Source organism: Gossypium raimondii, chromosome 11 (assembly GCF_025698545.1).
Source record: "Gossypium raimondii isolate GPD5lz chromosome 11, ASM2569854v1, whole genome shotgun sequence".
Taxonomy (NCBI): Eukaryota; Viridiplantae; Streptophyta; class Magnoliopsida; order Malvales; family Malvaceae; genus Gossypium; species Gossypium raimondii.
The window spans coordinates 25,576,261-25,595,113 of NC_068575.1; the positions used below are offsets into that span (position 1 = coordinate 25,576,261).

The 18,853-nt window shown below is 34.9% G+C and overlaps 1 protein-coding gene and 1 non-coding gene across 2 annotated transcripts; both read right to left on the reverse strand.

Annotated features, from left to right (window-relative positions):
* Positions 1-1,480: 1,480 nt before the first annotated feature.
* Positions 1,481-1,587, reverse strand: LOC128035046 (small nucleolar RNA R71). The gene has a single exon (XR_008191450.1). It is a non-coding gene; the product is annotated as a small nucleolar RNA R71 (small nucleolar RNA).
* Positions 1,588-11,016: 9,429 nt separating this feature from the next.
* Positions 11,017-13,320, reverse strand: LOC105801150 (uncharacterized). The gene is made up of 6 exons (XM_012632486.1): positions 13,285-13,320; positions 13,004-13,234; positions 12,809-12,896; positions 12,122-12,458; positions 11,869-12,016; positions 11,017-11,487 (listed from the first exon to the last, which is right to left on the reverse strand). The coding sequence occupies exons 1-6, from the start codon at positions 13,318-13,320 to the stop codon at positions 11,017-11,019; spliced, it is 1,311 nt and encodes a 436-aa protein (XP_012487940.1).
* Positions 13,321-18,853: the final 5,533 nt, after the last annotated feature.

The window sequence follows — 18,853 nt, forward strand, 5'->3', positions numbered from 1 at the left end:
AAAATTATAAAACCTATAAAAATTAAAAATTTAAAACCTCTAGGATGCAAAACAAAATGTATTCTTTTTAGATATTATTATAATATCAAAATAAAAGTTTTAAAAGCTCAAAAGAAATTAAAGAAAATTTTACAAAATGTAGGAGGATCTCCTAAATTTGCCCTGAGAAACCTTAAATTTTGTCAATATTATCAAAATCTCATTGATAATTAATCCAAAATTTTAATAAAACCTAATTTAATGAGTATATTTGGATGGAAGGAGCATCACATAAAATAAAACATATATTTAAATAATTTAACTTTTCAAAACTTTTATAACAATAAATTTTAAAGTAAAAATAATAAATGAAAAAATTAATAAAATGAAAAATATAATAAAAAGAAAAGAAAAGAAGGGTAAAGTGTAACTTTACATGCCAATAGGATACATTTGACTTTCAATAAACCTGACCCACTGGAGGAGCAGTAAATAAAATTGCACCCCAACCGCATTTGGTACTCAACGGTTTGCATCCAATTTCACCAACATAAAGGTTGTTTAAAATTCAAATACACCCTTAAAATAGTACTTTATGTGCAATTACCTTGAAGAGCTTACTTACCTTTTATCTCGTGTGTTTTGGAGTAATTTGAATTTTTCAAGTGTTAACTTTAATCAACAATTTTTCCCATCCAACACCTGTTGATTCATTTTTAGTAAAAATAAAGTACTATAAGCTTCAACTTTTTATTATAAAAATAAAAAATAACAGTAAATTCTATGAGAACAATTTACTAAATATGTTATTAGGTAATCATATATTATAACAACCAAACAATAAAATTTACATTCCAGAATCAAATAGAGTAATACAATATGCTCAATAATATGTTAAATAATTTTAAATTATGGTAATCCTATTATTAAAAAAATGTCTTACATTTTGTAAACCAAACGACTTCCTTAAAACAACAAAAATCTTGTTAGCATAAAACTTTGATTAGAACTTTCTCCAACCTCATTTTAATACTGTTTAGGTTAAATTTGAAGGTAATAATCATATTTAACATAATAAGATTAAAGAGTTGCTCATAACGCTCAAAATCCGATCAGTGTTATTGATGACAAAGACCGTGCCATCTGTTAATATGTTGTGCCTCTTTTCAATGAATTAAATCCAAGTATTGTGAGACTTGAAATTGAGGCACCTCAGTTCAAATTGAAGTCAGTTGCATTTCAAATGTTGCAAATTGTGAGCCAATTTAGTGGGATGCCTGCTGAAGATCCACACCTTCATCTCCACTTATTTATGGAAGTAAGCAACTTATTCAAATTGGCCGGAGTAATAGAGGACGTTTTGAGATTCATGTTACTCCCATACTCATGAAGAGATAGAGCATGAGCATGGTTGAATTCCTTGACACTTGATTCTGTATCTACATGGCAAGAATTGGTTGAATGATTCTTGATGAAGTATTTTCCACTGAGCAAGAATGCCAAGCTTAGAAATGAAATCACTACATTTCAGCAACTTGTCGAAGAATCTCTTTATGATGCATGGGAACGATTTAATAAGCTATTGCAAAAATCTCCTCACTATGACATTCCTCATTGTATTTAGTTAGAGACTTTTTACAATGGTATCAATATACATACAAGAATGGTGGTAGACACTTCAGTCAATGGATCTCTTCTTTCGAAATCGTACAATGAAGCAAATGAGATCCTTGAAAGGATTTCTAGAAACAATAATCAGTGGTTGACTAATCGAGTAGCCATAGGAAGAAGAGTGACCAAATTTCATGAAGTCGATGCACTTACTTCATTGGCAGCCCAACTATCTTCTATGACTTCTATGCTTAAGAACATTACTACTAATGGTTTCAAGGCTAACATGACATGTCAGTAGCCAAGCTAAATTGAAAACATCTAATGTGTTTATTGTGGAGATGGCCATCTGTTTGAGAACTGCCCATCATGTAACACCCTATACCCGGTCTGGTTGCCAAGCCGGAATATAAAGATGCCACACCACCATCTCATGTCATACTCATAGTAAATTGTCACATTATTAAGAAATCATCCTCTTTATCAGTGATCTTATAAATTTGTAGTCTAACATTAATCAATCATCATTAAAACATGCTAAACATTATTTAAAAAAAACTTATAGTATTAATTGAACAAGCATTAGGATCACGTAGAAAAATTTCCAAGACAATCACGTAGGTATCAATACTAGAACATGGGTATCAATATTTTCCTCAAGTGGTATTGATACAGCTTGGAAAATCGATACCAAATCAACATTCTATTTCTTGTCTAAAATGAAAGTCTCAGAAAATATCGATACCTTTGTAAAAGTATCGATAAAATTACCTCGAGTATTGATACTCGTGATAGGGTATCGATACCAAATCTCTACTCTAACTTCCCTGCACTTTTCAAAACATAGAGGTATCAATTTTAAAATACGAATATCGATGCCTCTGCTCTATACCAAAAGAATACAACATAATTGAGCATATATATCATTCCAACATATACCAATCCATCATGCTATCATATCATCATCAAATAAACATCAAAACGGCCATAATAGTAGTCTTAAACATGGAAAATAAGTTCAAACGATAATTGACATAATACAATTCAATTCTCAAAATACTAAGAGCAATTAAGCTATGGAACTTCCAAAACATCATGATAAATATCATTAAAAGTCTACCACATTGCCTTATTCCCAAAACGTAAACAAATAACAGTAACACCTACGGTAAAATGGAAACAGAATTGCTTAGATCACCCCTTGGAACCATGCCGCTCATACCGACACACAACTAATCTGCAATGGTTTAAAAGGAGTGGGTGAGCTTAACAAGCGCAGTGAATGCTCAGAATAACCACAATGCAAACAATTCATCAAGCGTCAACGAAACAACCATATAGCATAACCTCAACAGTTCCAACTCTAGTGTCATATTATATTTACTCGTACATTATTACTAGCTCTTTTACATGGTAAACATATTCACTTTTGAGCATATATCACATTACACATATAATCACTTAGCATTTAAGCATATATCATAATACTCATATAATTACATAATGTTCAAGCACATATCACAATACTCATATGATCACATAACATTCAAGCATATATCCCAATACTCATATAATCATTTTATAGACAAATTACATAATGGTCACATGTCATATAAACACATATCACGGTACATATATATTCATAATTTAAGATAATTTGGCATTTGAGCTATGAAACATAAAAGTGAGCTTTATCATCACTGGTCGAATACACGAATCTCTAACATACCACATAAACTCATAGAGTCAAACATGCCCCAAAAGTGAAGCATAAAGCTAACACTCTCCTTATTTCCCCTCACATGTCTCGTTGAATGAAGCTTAGCTCACAGTCCCTTATCCCTCCAATATGTCCCAAGGCCTCAATGCTAAAAATCAGTATACATATAGGTGAGTACTTACAATCCTATGGCATGCCAACTATATCTAATGATTTCAAGATCACAAGGCCAAAATATTTGAAATCAAACACATATCACTTATTGGTTATCCATGAACTATCACTTCATAGTTGCATATTTAGCAAAACACTGTCACTAACATTTAAATATACATAAAATGTACACATTTGCACTTTCACAACGGTTATTATAACCACATATCACATGTTATAGCATCTTATCTCAATTCACATATTCACAAACACATAATCACATAGTTTACAAGATAACATAGGTATGAGAAAGCTTACACTCAGAATTTACAGTAGGGGTTTAGGCTACTACTAAATTCCCAAATAACGTATTGGATCATGTCCACAAGAAATTATTCTAAACACTCACCAATTACGCTTTCGTCGAAAAGCCGAAAGCTCAAACTAGCTTTTCGTTGGCTTTATCTTTACTCATAGAAGGTCTTATCGAATCTTGAACTTCAACACAACAATTTACATAACAATGCGTTCAATAATTAGCTAAGAACTCTCCACAAACAATCCAAAAACATAAGCCTAAACTAAGTTCTCATGTAACCGAAACCTTTAACATAGCCAACTTAAAACTCAAATATATCGGTCTATATTCAATCTTTTTGCCTAAAACCAATTTTGCTCATCTTATAATTCATCTACAACTAATTCTTAACCTTTAAACTATAATTAAATACTCAATTCATTGTATCGACTTTTCTGACATGTTTTATGGCTATTTTCCAAAATTCATTAAAACTTAAGAAATCTTTAATGAAAATTCAAAGTAAGTTTAGAAACCTCTTAATCATGTCAAAACTAATTGAAAAATGCTTTGAAGCTACATTTTTACTCAAAATCTTGAAACTCACCATTAACGACTCAATTTTTAACTTTTATTCAAAACATACGATTTAATGGCTAAAAATTTAGTTTTAAAGACTAAATAACATTAGAAACTCATAAGGAATCAAATTGTTACATTAGTTGATGAAAATCCAAGAGTTTGAGTGAACACTTGAAAAACCCAAAATCTTGACAATAGAGAAAACTATGGTGTTTTTAGGTGTTTTTCTTAACTTCTAGAGTTTTATAACCTAAGAGATGATAGAAAACAAAAGGAATTAGGATTTTTGAATTCAAAATTGATTGGGAGAGTTGGGAGAACTATGGATGACACAAGTATGAGAAGAGGAGAAGACTAAAGTGAAAATAAAACTATAAATAGGGGTTTTTAGATTGGATTTTAAAATCTAGTCTAATTGCCTCTTAAAAACTCTAAGTTTAGACTCTTTTACAAATCAGTCCTTTTTTCAAAATTAAATGTATTTAAAACTCATTTTCAGAAATTAATTTAATTTTCTAAAAGTCATAGTAAAAAACATTACCGATAAAACAATGTTGCAAAATTCCAAACACTCTAAGGCTAAAATTCCTAAATTACCCTTAAAACTCCTAGGCCTTATTTTGGGGTGTTACACATCAAATCCAAAATATATCTACTATTAGGGAAACAGAAATTAGAATAATAATGGTCCAGGTCCACAATCAAATTATTTCAATCGTTCATGGTGAAAATATCCAAATTTATCATGGAGTAACCAAGGGTTAGGACTGAGTAACTCCTACATGCCTTCATGATTGAATCAACCGGCATGGTTTCTTCAACAAGTTTAGAAACCTCCATTAGCTGAATCTTCCAACAGTTTGGAGAATTTATTAAAAGAATATATGGTAAAAAATGATGTAGCTCTAAGGAATTTAGAGAACCAAATGAGACAACTAACTAACGAGTTAAGAAGCAGGTCTTAGGGTGCTTTCCCAAGTGACACTAAAAATTTGAAAAGTTTAGGAAAATAACAGTGTAAATTTATCACCTTGAAGAGTGGAAAGAGTTGGAACCTAAGGTTGTTGAAGTTGAAGATGAGCCTGTTGTTGCTTAAAATTGGGAAGAAGGTAAACCAAATGTTAAAATTCCCACAGTGTAAAAGTGTGCTACTATGACCCCTATCGAAGCACAAGCACAGTAAAGTAGTCTTGAAGGTTCAACACCTACGGCAAATGCAAAAACATCATCACCTTAGAAAATCTATTCGGTTAAGGTTAAAATTCCACCACCTTCTTATCCTCAAATATTCCAGAAGCAAAAGCAAGAAGTATAATTTAAGAAGTTCTTTGATGTACTAAAATAACTACATATCAACATTCTGTTGGTAGAAGCTTTGGAGCAAATGCCAAATTATGTTAAGTTTATGAAACATATCCTTTCTAAGAAGAGAAGATTGAGGGAATTTGAGACAGTGGCCTTGATGAAGGAATGTAGGGCATTTCTACAAAACAACCTGCCCTCGAAGATGAAAAAACCTGGGGGTTTCACCATACTATACAATATTAGTGACTCTTATTATCATATGGCATTATGTGATTTGGGAGTAAGTATAAACTTAATACCCATGTTTGTATTTAAACGATTGGGTATTGGTGAAGTTAGACCAACGACAGCTACACTTCAATTAATAGACAAATCGATAGCACATCCTGAAGGGAAGATTGAAGATGTTTTGGTATGTGTAGATAAGTTTATATTTCTTGATAACTTTCTTATTTTGGATTTTGAAGAAGATAAAGAAGTCTCTATCATCTTAGGGAGGCCTTTATTAGCAATTAGTAGAATATTAATCAATGTCCAAAAAGAAGAACTCACCATGCGAGACCAAGATGATCAAGTAACCTTTAATGTCTTTCAAGCTATGAGATTTCCTAATGCAGGTGAAGAATGTTCTACTATGACTAAGAGAGAATCCCTAGTTTCTACAAATGACCCGTTGGAGCAAATTCTAGCACCTAACCTACTAAGTGATCAAGATGATGAAAATCTAGTTGCATTAGAAGCAAAATTGAATGGATTTACATTGCAATCTCATTTTGAATCATTGGAGTTAGCACTTCGTTAGTATACACAACTGAAGGCTTCGATTGAGGAACCACTCATGCTGGAGTTAAAGGTATTTCCTTCCCATTTGAAATATGTTTATTTGTGAAACTCTTCGACTTTACTTGTGATAATTTCAACTGAATTAATCAAGAGGCAAGACGAAAAGTTGATTAAGGTTTTAAAGAAATTCAAAAGGGTAATCAGAGGTATTAACCCATCTCTGTGCATACATAAAATCATATTAGAAGATGGCAAAAAAGAAACGATTGATGGACAGAGAAGGCTAAACCCGATTATGAAAGAGGTGGTTAAGAAAAAAATATCAAGTGGTTAGATGCAGGATTTTTTACCTCATCTCTGATAACTCATGGGTAAGCCAGTCTAATGTGTGCTAAAGAAAAGAGGCATTACAATTGTGGAGAATGAGAACAATGAGCTAATTTTGACTAAGACAATTATGAGTTGGAGGATCTGTGTGGATTAATGAAAGTTAAAGAAAGCAACTCAGAAATATCATTTTCTATTTCCATTCTTATATCAAATGTTAGACAGACTTGCAGTGTAACACCCCAAACTCGGTCTAGACGTTATGGCTAAATCTGAGAATGTTATGAAGAAGGGTTTTGAAACAAAACTTTCGTGTTAAAACTTCTCGTATTAATTATTCTAAAAGAGTTCACATTTTCAGAAAAACTTATTATTATTCTCGTTAATGAAACTGTCAATTATTGCCTTTTTAAGTAAAACGTAAATTTGCAATTGAAGTTTGTAAGTCGTTATAGTTGAAAATCGAGCTTGTGTTTTCAAAAACATTTGTTTGCGTAAAACTGTTGTTTGCCAAACGTTGCAGTTTAAAAGTCAAAATGCATCCAAAACCCAAAATATAAACAAACAGTCTAGAGAGTCCATAATTTACAAAATTCTTAGAATAATCCAGGATTTAAATAAAACCGTTAATTAAACCAGTTCGCGAACTCATGGTCACAGTTGAGACTCCGCCGCACCGACCCGCCTATGTCTGAGGATTACCTGAACAGAATCGACAAAAAAATGTGAGTTGTCATAAACTCAGTATGTACCTAAACAGAGTCATACATAATCTCAAATTTCTCAGTATATCAGAACAGAAGCGGACATAAGTCCTTAACAGAATCAGATCATATCAGAATCGGATTATCAGAAACATACAGATATGCAAAGTCCTACCCCCATACTCTACACACCATCTTCGACCATCCCAACACACCATGTGGGGTATAAAACATCCACTCATCCCTACACACCACATAGTGTCTTTACAACACTTATCAGAATAGTTTGCAGCTAAGCTAGTAGTATATCGGCGAAATGTCGCCTCATAGAACACTTCATCCATATATACAAATCCCACCACATGTACAGATACATAATACAGATATACTAGAGTTAACATGTCCCGCATTCTTATATACAGATTACATTCATGTTATTACGAACCAGTCAAATCATGCATATAAATTTCTAAATGCTAAAATCAGTCTATCAAAATAATAGATATCATGCATTAGGGTTTGTTTTACCTTTACCGACTGTACGAAAGGCCAACAGTCGATCCGAATGACTTATGTGACCTTAAGGAAAATTTTAGAATTTTGGGCTCACATGTCTGTGTGGCTTGCCCGTGTGGGCCCACACACCCAAATTGGCCTTGCCGGTGTGACCCACATACCAAAATCAACTTAGCCCGTGTGACTCACATGGCCACACCCACTCCCGTCACATGACTTACCACACGATCGGGCACACGCCCGTGTATCGTTGATAGGCCACTTTTTCGCTTTCACCGAACCTCATTTTCTCGTGTTTCCGTTACACGCTTGGTTTGTTTTTTATGCTACAACAATTCTGAGACCTCTAAAACCCTAAAAATAACATACCAACACTGAATTAGCAATTATAATTTACCAATTCATCCACAAATAATTCGACAATGCACCTAACTTACTGCCAACGGAAACTTCCACTAACACCATTTAGGTACCTGGAGCGAAACTCACTGTTTTAAAACCTTCTCCTACACAACAATGGTCACAGAAAATCAAATTCCCAAACTACACCATTACGCTTTTATAAAAAGATTAAATCTAAATGACCCTACAGAAACCGAAACCTACAGACGAGTGAAACCCCACTTACCAAAATCACACATAAAACACCGAAATTTTTGAAATGCAACGATACGAACAACAAATTATGGACAGGATTGCGGGGAAAATGAAAAGGAAAGAAGAAAAAGAAATGCTGCAGATAAGGGAAGGAACTAACGTAAGAAACAAAATTTGAGAAGAGAGAGAGAAATAAAAATAAAATGTTAAGAAAATTCTAACCCCCACTAACAATTAAATCTCCACTAACCCACAACTTGATCCTCATCTAGCAACCTAAAAGTTTTGGTTCCATCGAACCTTTATCACACCACTGAAGCAAAAATTATCATCCAACTCACACAGGGATTCTAACACGAGACTTTAGGGTAAGCTAACACTTTTCCACTTGAACCAGCAGACTCATTCTAATATGATTTGACTAGTAATAAAATATAAGCTGAACCACCAAGGAATAGGCTGGGAGGACCAAAAATAGCAAAAAATTTCAACAATGGGACTTGAACCTAAGACCTCAAACACACAATCAAAAAAACTTAGCCACTAAAACAGATACATATTTATGATAGTTTTCACAAAAACAAAGTTAAATTAACCAGGGCGTTACAACTCTACCCTTAAAAGAAAATTTCGGTCTCGAAATTTACCTGATTTGAACAGATACAGATATTGCTGATGCATTAAGTCCTCAGGTTCCCATGTAGCTTCCTTAGTGCCATGATTCCGCCATAGCACCTTAACCAACGGAATAGAATTTCTCCTTAGAATTTTTACATCTCGATCCAAAATTTGAATCGGCTTTTCCTCAAATGTCAAATCCAATCAAACCTTGATCTCTTCAAGAGAAATAATGTGAGATGGCTCAGATCAATACCGCCTCAACATAGAGACATGAAATACGTCATGGATATGATCTAACTCCGGATGTAGCTCCAATTGATAAGCAACTGGTCCTACACGCTTCAGAACCCTTACGTCTAACCTTCTTTCACAGAGATACCTTAAAAAAATTAAGTCACCCACGGAGTATTCAATTTCCCTCCTTTTTAGATCTGCATATGACTTCTGTCTATTAGAAGCTGCCTTAAGACGATCCTGAAATAATCTGACTTTATCTTCAGTTTTGGAAACCAACTCAGGACCCAAAACCCGTCATTTACCTAACTTAGTCCAACACAATGGAGTACAAAACTTACGACCATACAATGCCTTGTAAGGTGTCATCTGAATGCTAGATTGAAAAACTATTATTGTAGTTAAATTTAGCTAAAGGTAGAAAATCCTTCCAACTCCCTCAAAAATCAATTATACAACTTCGAAGCATATCCTCTAGTATCTAAATCACATTCTTAGGTTGACCATCGATTTGATGATGGAACGCAGTACTGAAGTCTGATCTCAAACCTAGAGTTTTATGAAGTTTGTTCCAAAATTGAGAAGTGAAACGAGGATCCCTATTAGAAATTGACGAAATCGAAACCTCGTGAAGTCTTAGAATCTCAGAAATGTAGAGCTTGACCAACTTCTGCAGTGAGTAATATGTCCTAACCGTAATGAAATGGGCGGACTTGGTCAATCGGTCCATGATGACCTAAACAAAATCCTTCTTAGTAAGTGTCAAAGGCAACCTACAAACGAAGTCCATCGTCACACGTTCCTATTTCTATATGGGAATCTTAACGGATTGAAGAAAACCCGAAGGCAACTGGTGTTCAGCCTTAACTTGCTGGAAGTCAGACAACGAGTAACAAAATCTCTTACCTCTCATTTTAAACTAGGCCACCAGTACAGTTTCTGGAGATCTCGATACATTTTATTTCCACCGGGATGCATAGCATAATGGCTACTATGCGCTTCCTTCAGAATCGAATGTCTCAGGTCGGAATCATTTGGTATAGAAAACCAGAAAACCCCATCATTTTTTAGCCCAAAATCAGATGTACTGCCACCCTCAACTTGACGAAAACGCAGAACCTGAGAATCATCCCCTAAGTATTTATCCTGAATTTGATAAATCGAAGTTGGCTTAATTGGCAACTCGGCTAACAGACTCCTATCATCAAACAAACTGAGACAAGCAAACATCGCATTTAGATTAGACATTGCTCTACAATTGAGAGCATCGACCACCACATTAACCTTACCAGGATGATACTTTATCGTGTAGTCGTAATCCTTAAGTAGCTCAATCCATCTACGTTGCCCAAGGTTCAACTCCTTTTGAGTAATGTGGTACTTAAGAGTCTTGTGATCGGTATAGATGATATACTTCTCACCATATAGATAATGCCTCCAAATCTTTAAGGCAAAAACCACAGCAGCCAACTCGAGATCATGCGTCGGATAATTTCCCTTGTGTGACTTAAGTTGCTGGGATGTATAAGCCATAACCTTACCATCTTACATCAGTACACATCCCAAACCGATGTGCGACTCATCACTTAAACCACAAACTCTTTACTAGATTTAGGTTGTATCAGAGCAGTAGCCTTAGTCAAAACAGACTTGAGCTTCTCAAAGCTCGATTGTTGCGCATCAGTCCAGACAAAAGGAACATTCTTATGTAGAAGCTTAGTCAGAGGAGTTGCAATCAACGAGAACCCCTCAATAAACCTCCAATAATAACCTGCAAGACCCAGAAAAATACGGATCTTAGAAACATTCTTAGGTTGTTTCTTATCAAGTACATCTTCAATCTTTCTAAGATCAACTTGGATCCCTTTAGTAGAAACCACATGCCCTAGAAATGTCACTTTTCGTAACCAGAATTCACAATTTCTCAACTTAGCATAAAGTTGTTTCTCTTGAAGTATCTGAACCACTACTCTAAGATGCTCATCATCCTCATCCTCAGTCTTAGAGTATGCCAGAATATCATCGATAAAAACTATGATAAATTGATCCAAATACGGCTAGAAAACTCGATTCATCAGATACATGAATGCAGCCGGAGCATTCGACAAACGAAAAGGTATGACTAGGAACTCGTAGTGCCCATAATGAGTCCTAAAAGCTGTTTTAAAGATATCAGCTTCCTTAACCCTAGGCTGGTGATACCTAGAATAGAAATCTATCTTCGAGAATACTGAAGCCCTATGAAACTGATCAAATAGATCGTCAATCCTCGGATGTGGGTACGTATTCTTCACAATTAAGTAATTGAACTGTCGGTAATTGATACACATCCTCATGGTACTGTCCTTTTTCTTTATGAAAAAAATAGATGCCCCCCATGGAGACACACTAGGATGAATGAACCCACGATCCAGAAGCTCTTCAAGCTAAGCCTTTACCTTTATAAGCTCTTTCAGTGCCATTTGAAATGGAGCGATGGACGCCAGAGTTGTACCCAGTAGAAGCTCAATGCCAAACTCAACTTTTCGATTCGGAGGTAAACCCGGTAGCTCATAAGAAAATACATCCAGAAATTCCCTCAGTGTTCTAATATTTTCGACAGAAGAGTCCCCAAAAGCTGAGACTTACAAAGGCTAGATATGCTTTACACCCTTTCCGAACAAGTTTTTCGGCCACTAGAGCGGAGATTACGTTAGACAAGTAATCTTGACGTCGCTGATCAGAATAATTTCCACATCATCCTCGATTCTCAGAACTACCCTTTTAGTCATGCAATCCAAACAAACTCGGTGCTCTTCCAGCCAGTCCATTCCCAGAATCAAATCAAATTCCCCAAATGGTAACTCCATTAGAGTTGTTGGAAACACAACCCATTGTACTTCTAGCGGAACATTTCTATAAAGTCTATTTACCCGAACTGATTGACCCAGCAGACTCAATACATAAATCTCACCCAAAGTACTCTCAACAGTAATTCCCAAGTTACCAGAGACAGAACTAGCTATATACGAGTGTGTTGACCCTATATCTATCAAAGCAGTATAAAGAACATCAAATATAAGGAACGTACCCGTAATTACATCAGGGGCGTCTTTGTCCTCTCAGCGTCGAGCAGCATATACCAGCGCAGGCTGTCTCGCCTTAGTTTGATTAGCACCTCTACCTAGTGCTCTCTGTCCTCTACCCAAACCATTACCACCCTTAGCCGAACCACGACTCCTAGGTGGCTACTGTATTGCCTTCTGTGGCTGAACAAAACCCGAAACTAAGTTTGCATCTGATCAAAATTCTGTAGACAGTCTCTAATCCAATGATCCATTGACCCACAGCATAGACATGCTCCTATTCTCTTCCAACACTCGCCTGGATGACACCTACCACAGTCATTGCATGGCTGAATCCCAATAGGAGCAACTAGAACTCCCACTCTAGAAGGCCTATCAGGTCTGGCATGTTTCTTAGGTCTCTAAGCAGAATTAGAGGGCTCCGAATCTCTCTTATTATTGCCTCTCTCACGATCCCTTTTGTGCGCTCCACGCGCTTAACCTATTCGGCAATATTCGTCTTATTCACCAGAACAATAAACTCTTGCTCCCTCTGCGGAGCTATTAAAACCCTCAAACTGTCCTTAAAACCATCCTCAAAGTAGGCACATTTCTCGTACTCAGATGCCACAATCCCTCGAGCATAGCAGCTCAGTCTTAGAAATTTAGCTTCATACTCAGCCACAGTCCTATCACCTTGCATTAGATTCATGAACTCACGTCTGCGAGCATCCACATAACTTACTCTCACATACTTCCTCTGGAAGGCACTTTTAAAATACTCCCAACTAAGATGATCCGGTTGAGTACCCTCCTAAACTGATAACCACCACTAGTATGCCTCATCGCGAAGCAAAAAAATTGTACATTTTAGTTTCTACTCAGAAGTGTAGTCGGTATCATTCATTATTTTCTCAGTGGCTTCCAACCAGTATTTAGCCACGGTAGGGGTGACTCTAATGACACCCCTAAACAGTGCGTCGTCCCCAACTGAATGGCTTTGAGACCCGATCTCGACAATAGGTGTAGTCAGAGTCTCGCTCGTATCTAGATTTGGCATACTGCCCAAAGAGGAAGACTCAGCTCGAATCCTCCTACGACACCTACCGCTCCCACAAGTACCACGACTACGCGTTCAACTAGCACCCATTGTTTTAAAATTGTATCTACATTACGAAATTTTATACATCAGTTTCAGTGTTTATTACCAAATGTTTTATGCTTCAGACATTTATCAGGAGTTTCAAAAATCATTAAAAATTTTTAGTCTCTGACTAGCTCAGTATAGTTTTAGACAGTTCTAACTACAATATTTCTAAGCTTAGAAGTACTTACAGGATTGACACCAGAGACTTGGTGTACAACGTACTTAACTAGAAAAGAAACAAACTTTGTTTGAAAACCACTTTTTTTACAATTATGATTTTGAACCTAAAATTCATAACTCTATTTTTGTAACCTGGCTCTGATACCATTAAATGTAATACCCCAAACCTGGCCTAGACGTTATGGCTGAATCTGAAAATGTTATGAAGAAGGGTTTTGAAATAAAACTTTCGTGTTAAAACTTCTCGTATTAATTGTTCTAAAAGAGTTCACATTTTCGGAAAAAATTATTATTATTCTTGTTAATGAAACATTTTATTATTTCCCTTTTAGATAAAACGTAAATTTGCAATGGAAGTTTGTAAGCCGTTATAGTTGAAAATTGAACTTGTGTTTTCAAAAATATTTGTTTGCGTAAAACCATTGTTTGCCAAACGTTGCAGTTTAAAAGTCAAAACGCATCCAAAACCCAAATTACAAACAAACAGTCCAGATAGTCTAGAAATTAAAAAATTGTCAGAATAATCCAAGATTTATATAAAACTGTTAATTAAACCAGTTCGTGAACTCGTGGTCACTTTTGAGACTTAGCCGCACTAACTAGCCTATGTTTGAGGATCACTTAAACAGAACTGAGAAATAGATGTGAGTTTTCATAAACTTAGTGAGTAACTAAACAGAGTCATACATATACATAAACTCATATTTCTCAGTATATCAGAACAGAAACGGATATAAGTCCTTAACAGAATCAAATCATATCAGAATTGAATTAACAGAAACATACAGATATGCAAAGTCCTACCCCATCCTCTACACACCATCTCTGACCATCCCAACACACCATGTTGGGTATAAAACACCCACCGATCCCTACACACCACATAGTGTCAGTATATCGGTGAAATGTCACATCATAGAACACTTCCTCCACATATACAAATCCCACCCCATATATAGATACAAAATACATATATGAAGATATAACAGAGTTAACATGTCTCACATGCTCATATATAGATTACATTCATGTTGTTACGAACCAGTCAAATCATACATATAAATTTCTAAATGCTCAAATCAGTCTATCAGAATAGCAAATATCAGGGATTAGGGTTTGTTTTACCCTTACCGACCGTACCAAAGGTCCACAGTTGATCCGAACGATGTATGTAACCCTAGGGAAAATTTTAGAATTTTGGGTCCACATGCCCGTGTTGGCCGACACGCCCGTGTGGCCCACACACCAAAATTGGCCTTGCCCGTGTGACCGACACGGCCACACCCACTCTTATCATACTACCGTATGTTGCACAAGGCCTACCACATGGCCGGACACACGCCCCTGTGGCGTCGATAGGCCACTTTTTTGGCTTTCATCAAACCACATTTTCCTGTGTTTCTGTTACACACCTGTTTCATTTTTGATGCTATAGGCATCTTGAGACCTTCGAAACCTTAAAAATAGCATACCAACGCTGAATTAGTAATTTAATTTACGAATTTATCCATAATAATCTGATAGTGCACCTAACTTACCATCGCCAGAAACTTCCACTAACACCGTTTAGGCAGTTGGATCGAAATTCACTGCTTCACAACCTTCTCCTATACAACAATGGTCGCAAAAATTTAGATTCCCAAACTATACCATTACATTTTCATAAAAAGATTAAATCCAAACGACCCTAAAAATTGGAAACCTAGAGACGACTGAAACCCCACTTATCAAAATCGCACCTAGAACAATGAAATTTCTGACATGCAATGATACAAACAACATATTATGGACAGGATAACAGGGAAAATGAAAAGGAAAGAAGAAAAAGAAATGTTGTAGAGAAGGGAATGAACTAATGTCAGAAACAAAATTTGAGAAGAGAGAGAAAAATAAAAATAAAAATAAAAATAAAATGTTAAGATACTTTAGCCAAGGTAATAAGACGATGTGAAGAAATGAACTTTGTCTTTAATTGGGAGAAATGTCATTGCATGGTAAGTGAATGTATCATTTTGGGGAATAAAATAACAAGATAATGAATAAAATTTGAAAAAGAAAAAATAGATGTTATTGAAACGATCCCACCACCGATTTTTGTAAGAGGCATTAGGAGTTTTCTGAGACATGCTTGGTTCTATCAGGGTTTCATCAAGGACATTTCCAAAATCTCCAAGCCACTTTGCAAATTATTGGAGAAAGACACAATATTTAACTTTGATGAGGTGTGCTTCAAATCTTATGATGATTTAAAACATCATTTAATCTCAGCACTGATCATTGTTACACCAAATTGGAGGTCTCTTTTTGAGTTAATGTGCAACGCAAGTGACTTCGCGGTACGAGTTGTAATGGACAACAGAGGAATAAAAGTTTTCATCCTATCAACTATGCAAGTAGAACCTTGACGGGAGCACAACTAAACAGTATGATTATAGGAAAAATAAGTATTTGCTATTGTTTTTGCTTTTGACGAATTTTGTTCGTATCTTATAGGGATTAAGGTGACAGTTTATACTGATCACTCAGCCATTAAGTATGTGCTAATGAAAAAATATGCTAAGCCAAAGTTGATTCGATGGGTACTTTTACTCCAAGAACTTGATGCTTAAATCCATGATAGAAAGGGGGTAGAAAACCAAGTGGCAGATCATCTATCCAGATTAGAGCAACAAAAAGAAACTCACTCCCTTGTTCCTATTAATGAGCATTTTCCAAATGAGCACATCTTTAAGGTAAGTCATGTTCATGAAAGTCCTTGATTTGCTGACTAAGCTAACTTTTATCGAACTGATTGGATCAATTAAACTAGCAAACCAGTGACCTGACCATTTCAACCAACGAACTGATTTAAAAAAAATTGTTTAAAAATAACTAATTGCGCCAATAAATCGTAATTGTCATTTCATTGTTTTAGCCAAACTGATTTCTTCTTAGAATCTCTTTTCATCAAAAAAGAAAAAAAGAAAAAAAAACCATGCTAGGTATTACCTATAAGACATGTATAAGGTCATGAATTTTCTGAAATATTTTCTTAATTAATATGTTACTAATATATTTGTTTCCTTTTATAATTTATTCTATGATTATAACATGTCATTGAATTACATATTTTAGGAATTTAGTCATTCTACATTTTAAATTTCAAAATTTAGATGCAACTATTAATAGTGTTAAAATCATTTTTTAAAATTTATAAATAGTGTAAATAATTAAAACGTATTTTAAACTTGAATTATATATTAAATTGTTGGGGTGTCAATTTGATTTAGTTTTTATTTTTTTATGCAATAATTATTTGTTTATAATTGTATTTTTTGCAATATAATTAAAATTTTTGTTTAATATTTAGTTGAGAGATGGGATAAAATCACATCTAAGGCTTGAACTTTGGATATCATGTTAAGTGGGCTTGAACTCAACACGAATTATCTATTACTAGATCAATATATAGATTCATATCAACACAGATACCTTCATGTGCTTCTTGCATCACATATTCTGCTTTAACAGGTCCTAAGCATCTCAAAAGTGGTTGGAGGAAAGTTTTCTTATATAAAACTCCGCCAATAAGAATATAGTAGGAGGCTAAGTGGGAAATATGGTTGAGTTCTTTGAGATCAGAACGTGTCGAGTCATTGAACAAGAATTTTTTTAATGACATTATCTACGTATTCCCAGAGTCTGTGTGGAAGACCTATCGTGCTTTGTCGTAGTTAGGGATTTCTTTATGCTCTAATAGGATTCTACCTCTCTCTAGAATACCTACTATAGATGCCACACGTGATAGAAAATCAACTTTTGTATTTACAGATTGGGAGACTTTATCCACCTTGAATTCTAGAAAGGTTTGTAATAACTGCATTACAATGGAGTAGTATTTTGATAAGATGGGAACCTTAACCTCATATTCTCCACGATTTTTTTTCCATAAATTAGGAGTTGGTGTAAACATGAAGTTTTTGAGCTTTTAGTTTCTGTGCAAATTCTAAACCAACTATCATGGTTTCATATTCAACAACATTATTGGACATAGTGAACACAAAAAAAAGCCCATATTTCTCATTCATTACCATCAGAATCAACTAACGAGATGCTTGTTTTAGAACCTACCTTACTCAAAAAACCATATATATGTAGAACCCAAGATGACCCATTCTTGGGTTGTTTTCAATGGTAGGTTTTGTAGGAGTCCTTTGAACCTCCGTCAAGTCTGCCACACCTTTTGTCTCTAAATAATTAGCAAAGGAACATTCAACAATGAAATTTGCTAAAGCCTTCGTTTTCATTGCTTTGCGAGATGAGAAGTCTAGCTCGAATTCATTGAGTACCACACTTCATTTGACCATGTCATCGGAGCCATCCATTTTCCCTAAGATGTAGGTCTGATAGGATAATGATTGGATGGGCTTGGTGTTGGATTTGGTGCCTTGAATGTAGTATTTTCACCTATGTATACTTTTAATTTTTTTGAATAGATTGGGTAATAAAATCATTCATGAATGACATTAATACCCTTTCTATATTGTCCTCATATAATTTTTGCATGTAAAGCAAAATAAAAGAAAATGTTAGCTCATTGTTTGTTTAATGTTTAACTAATAAAAGGTGGTATTACATGGTCGAATTGTAATACGAAAAGACAACTTATATTAGTAGATGAACTTAAATTTATCCTTAGTTTAATTAGAAATGAGCATTCCAATTGAAAGATTAATATGTCACCTATCAAGTCCAATTAAGGAGATGCCTTGTCTTGGGCATTGAAACAGATGACTTCTAAAAAATAGAGACATATATGTGACTAACTGAACTGACAGTACATTGAAATAGACCCAAGAAGAATAGATCCCAAATCCATTTATGAATTTATTCACTTGTGACGTTCAAATTATGGGATACATTAATTTTGAGTGGATCATAGACTATGTATGTGTGACTCGTATACTTTGACATAAGTGAAAGCCTTAGTTCAAAAAGATAAAAAAATCGAAAGCTATTGCATTGGGTATACGAATTCTATAGTATGTAGCTTCATTCACAACAATGGAATTC

Bases quoted from the DNA above. Each gene is read 5' to 3' on its own strand.
- LOC105801150 (XM_012632486.1), bottom strand. From the start codon at position 13,320: ATGAGGCATACTAGTGGTGGTTATCAGTTTAGGAGG. The intron at 12,897-13,003 runs GTGAATAAGACG...AATTCTGCTTAG, and splicing joins AGCAAGAGTTTATTGTTCTG to AGACCTAAGAAACATGCCAG. The intron at 12,017-12,121 runs GTAATCTCCGCT...CGAAAATATTAG, and splicing joins GTCAAGATTACTTGTCTAAC to AACACTGAGGGAATTTCTGG.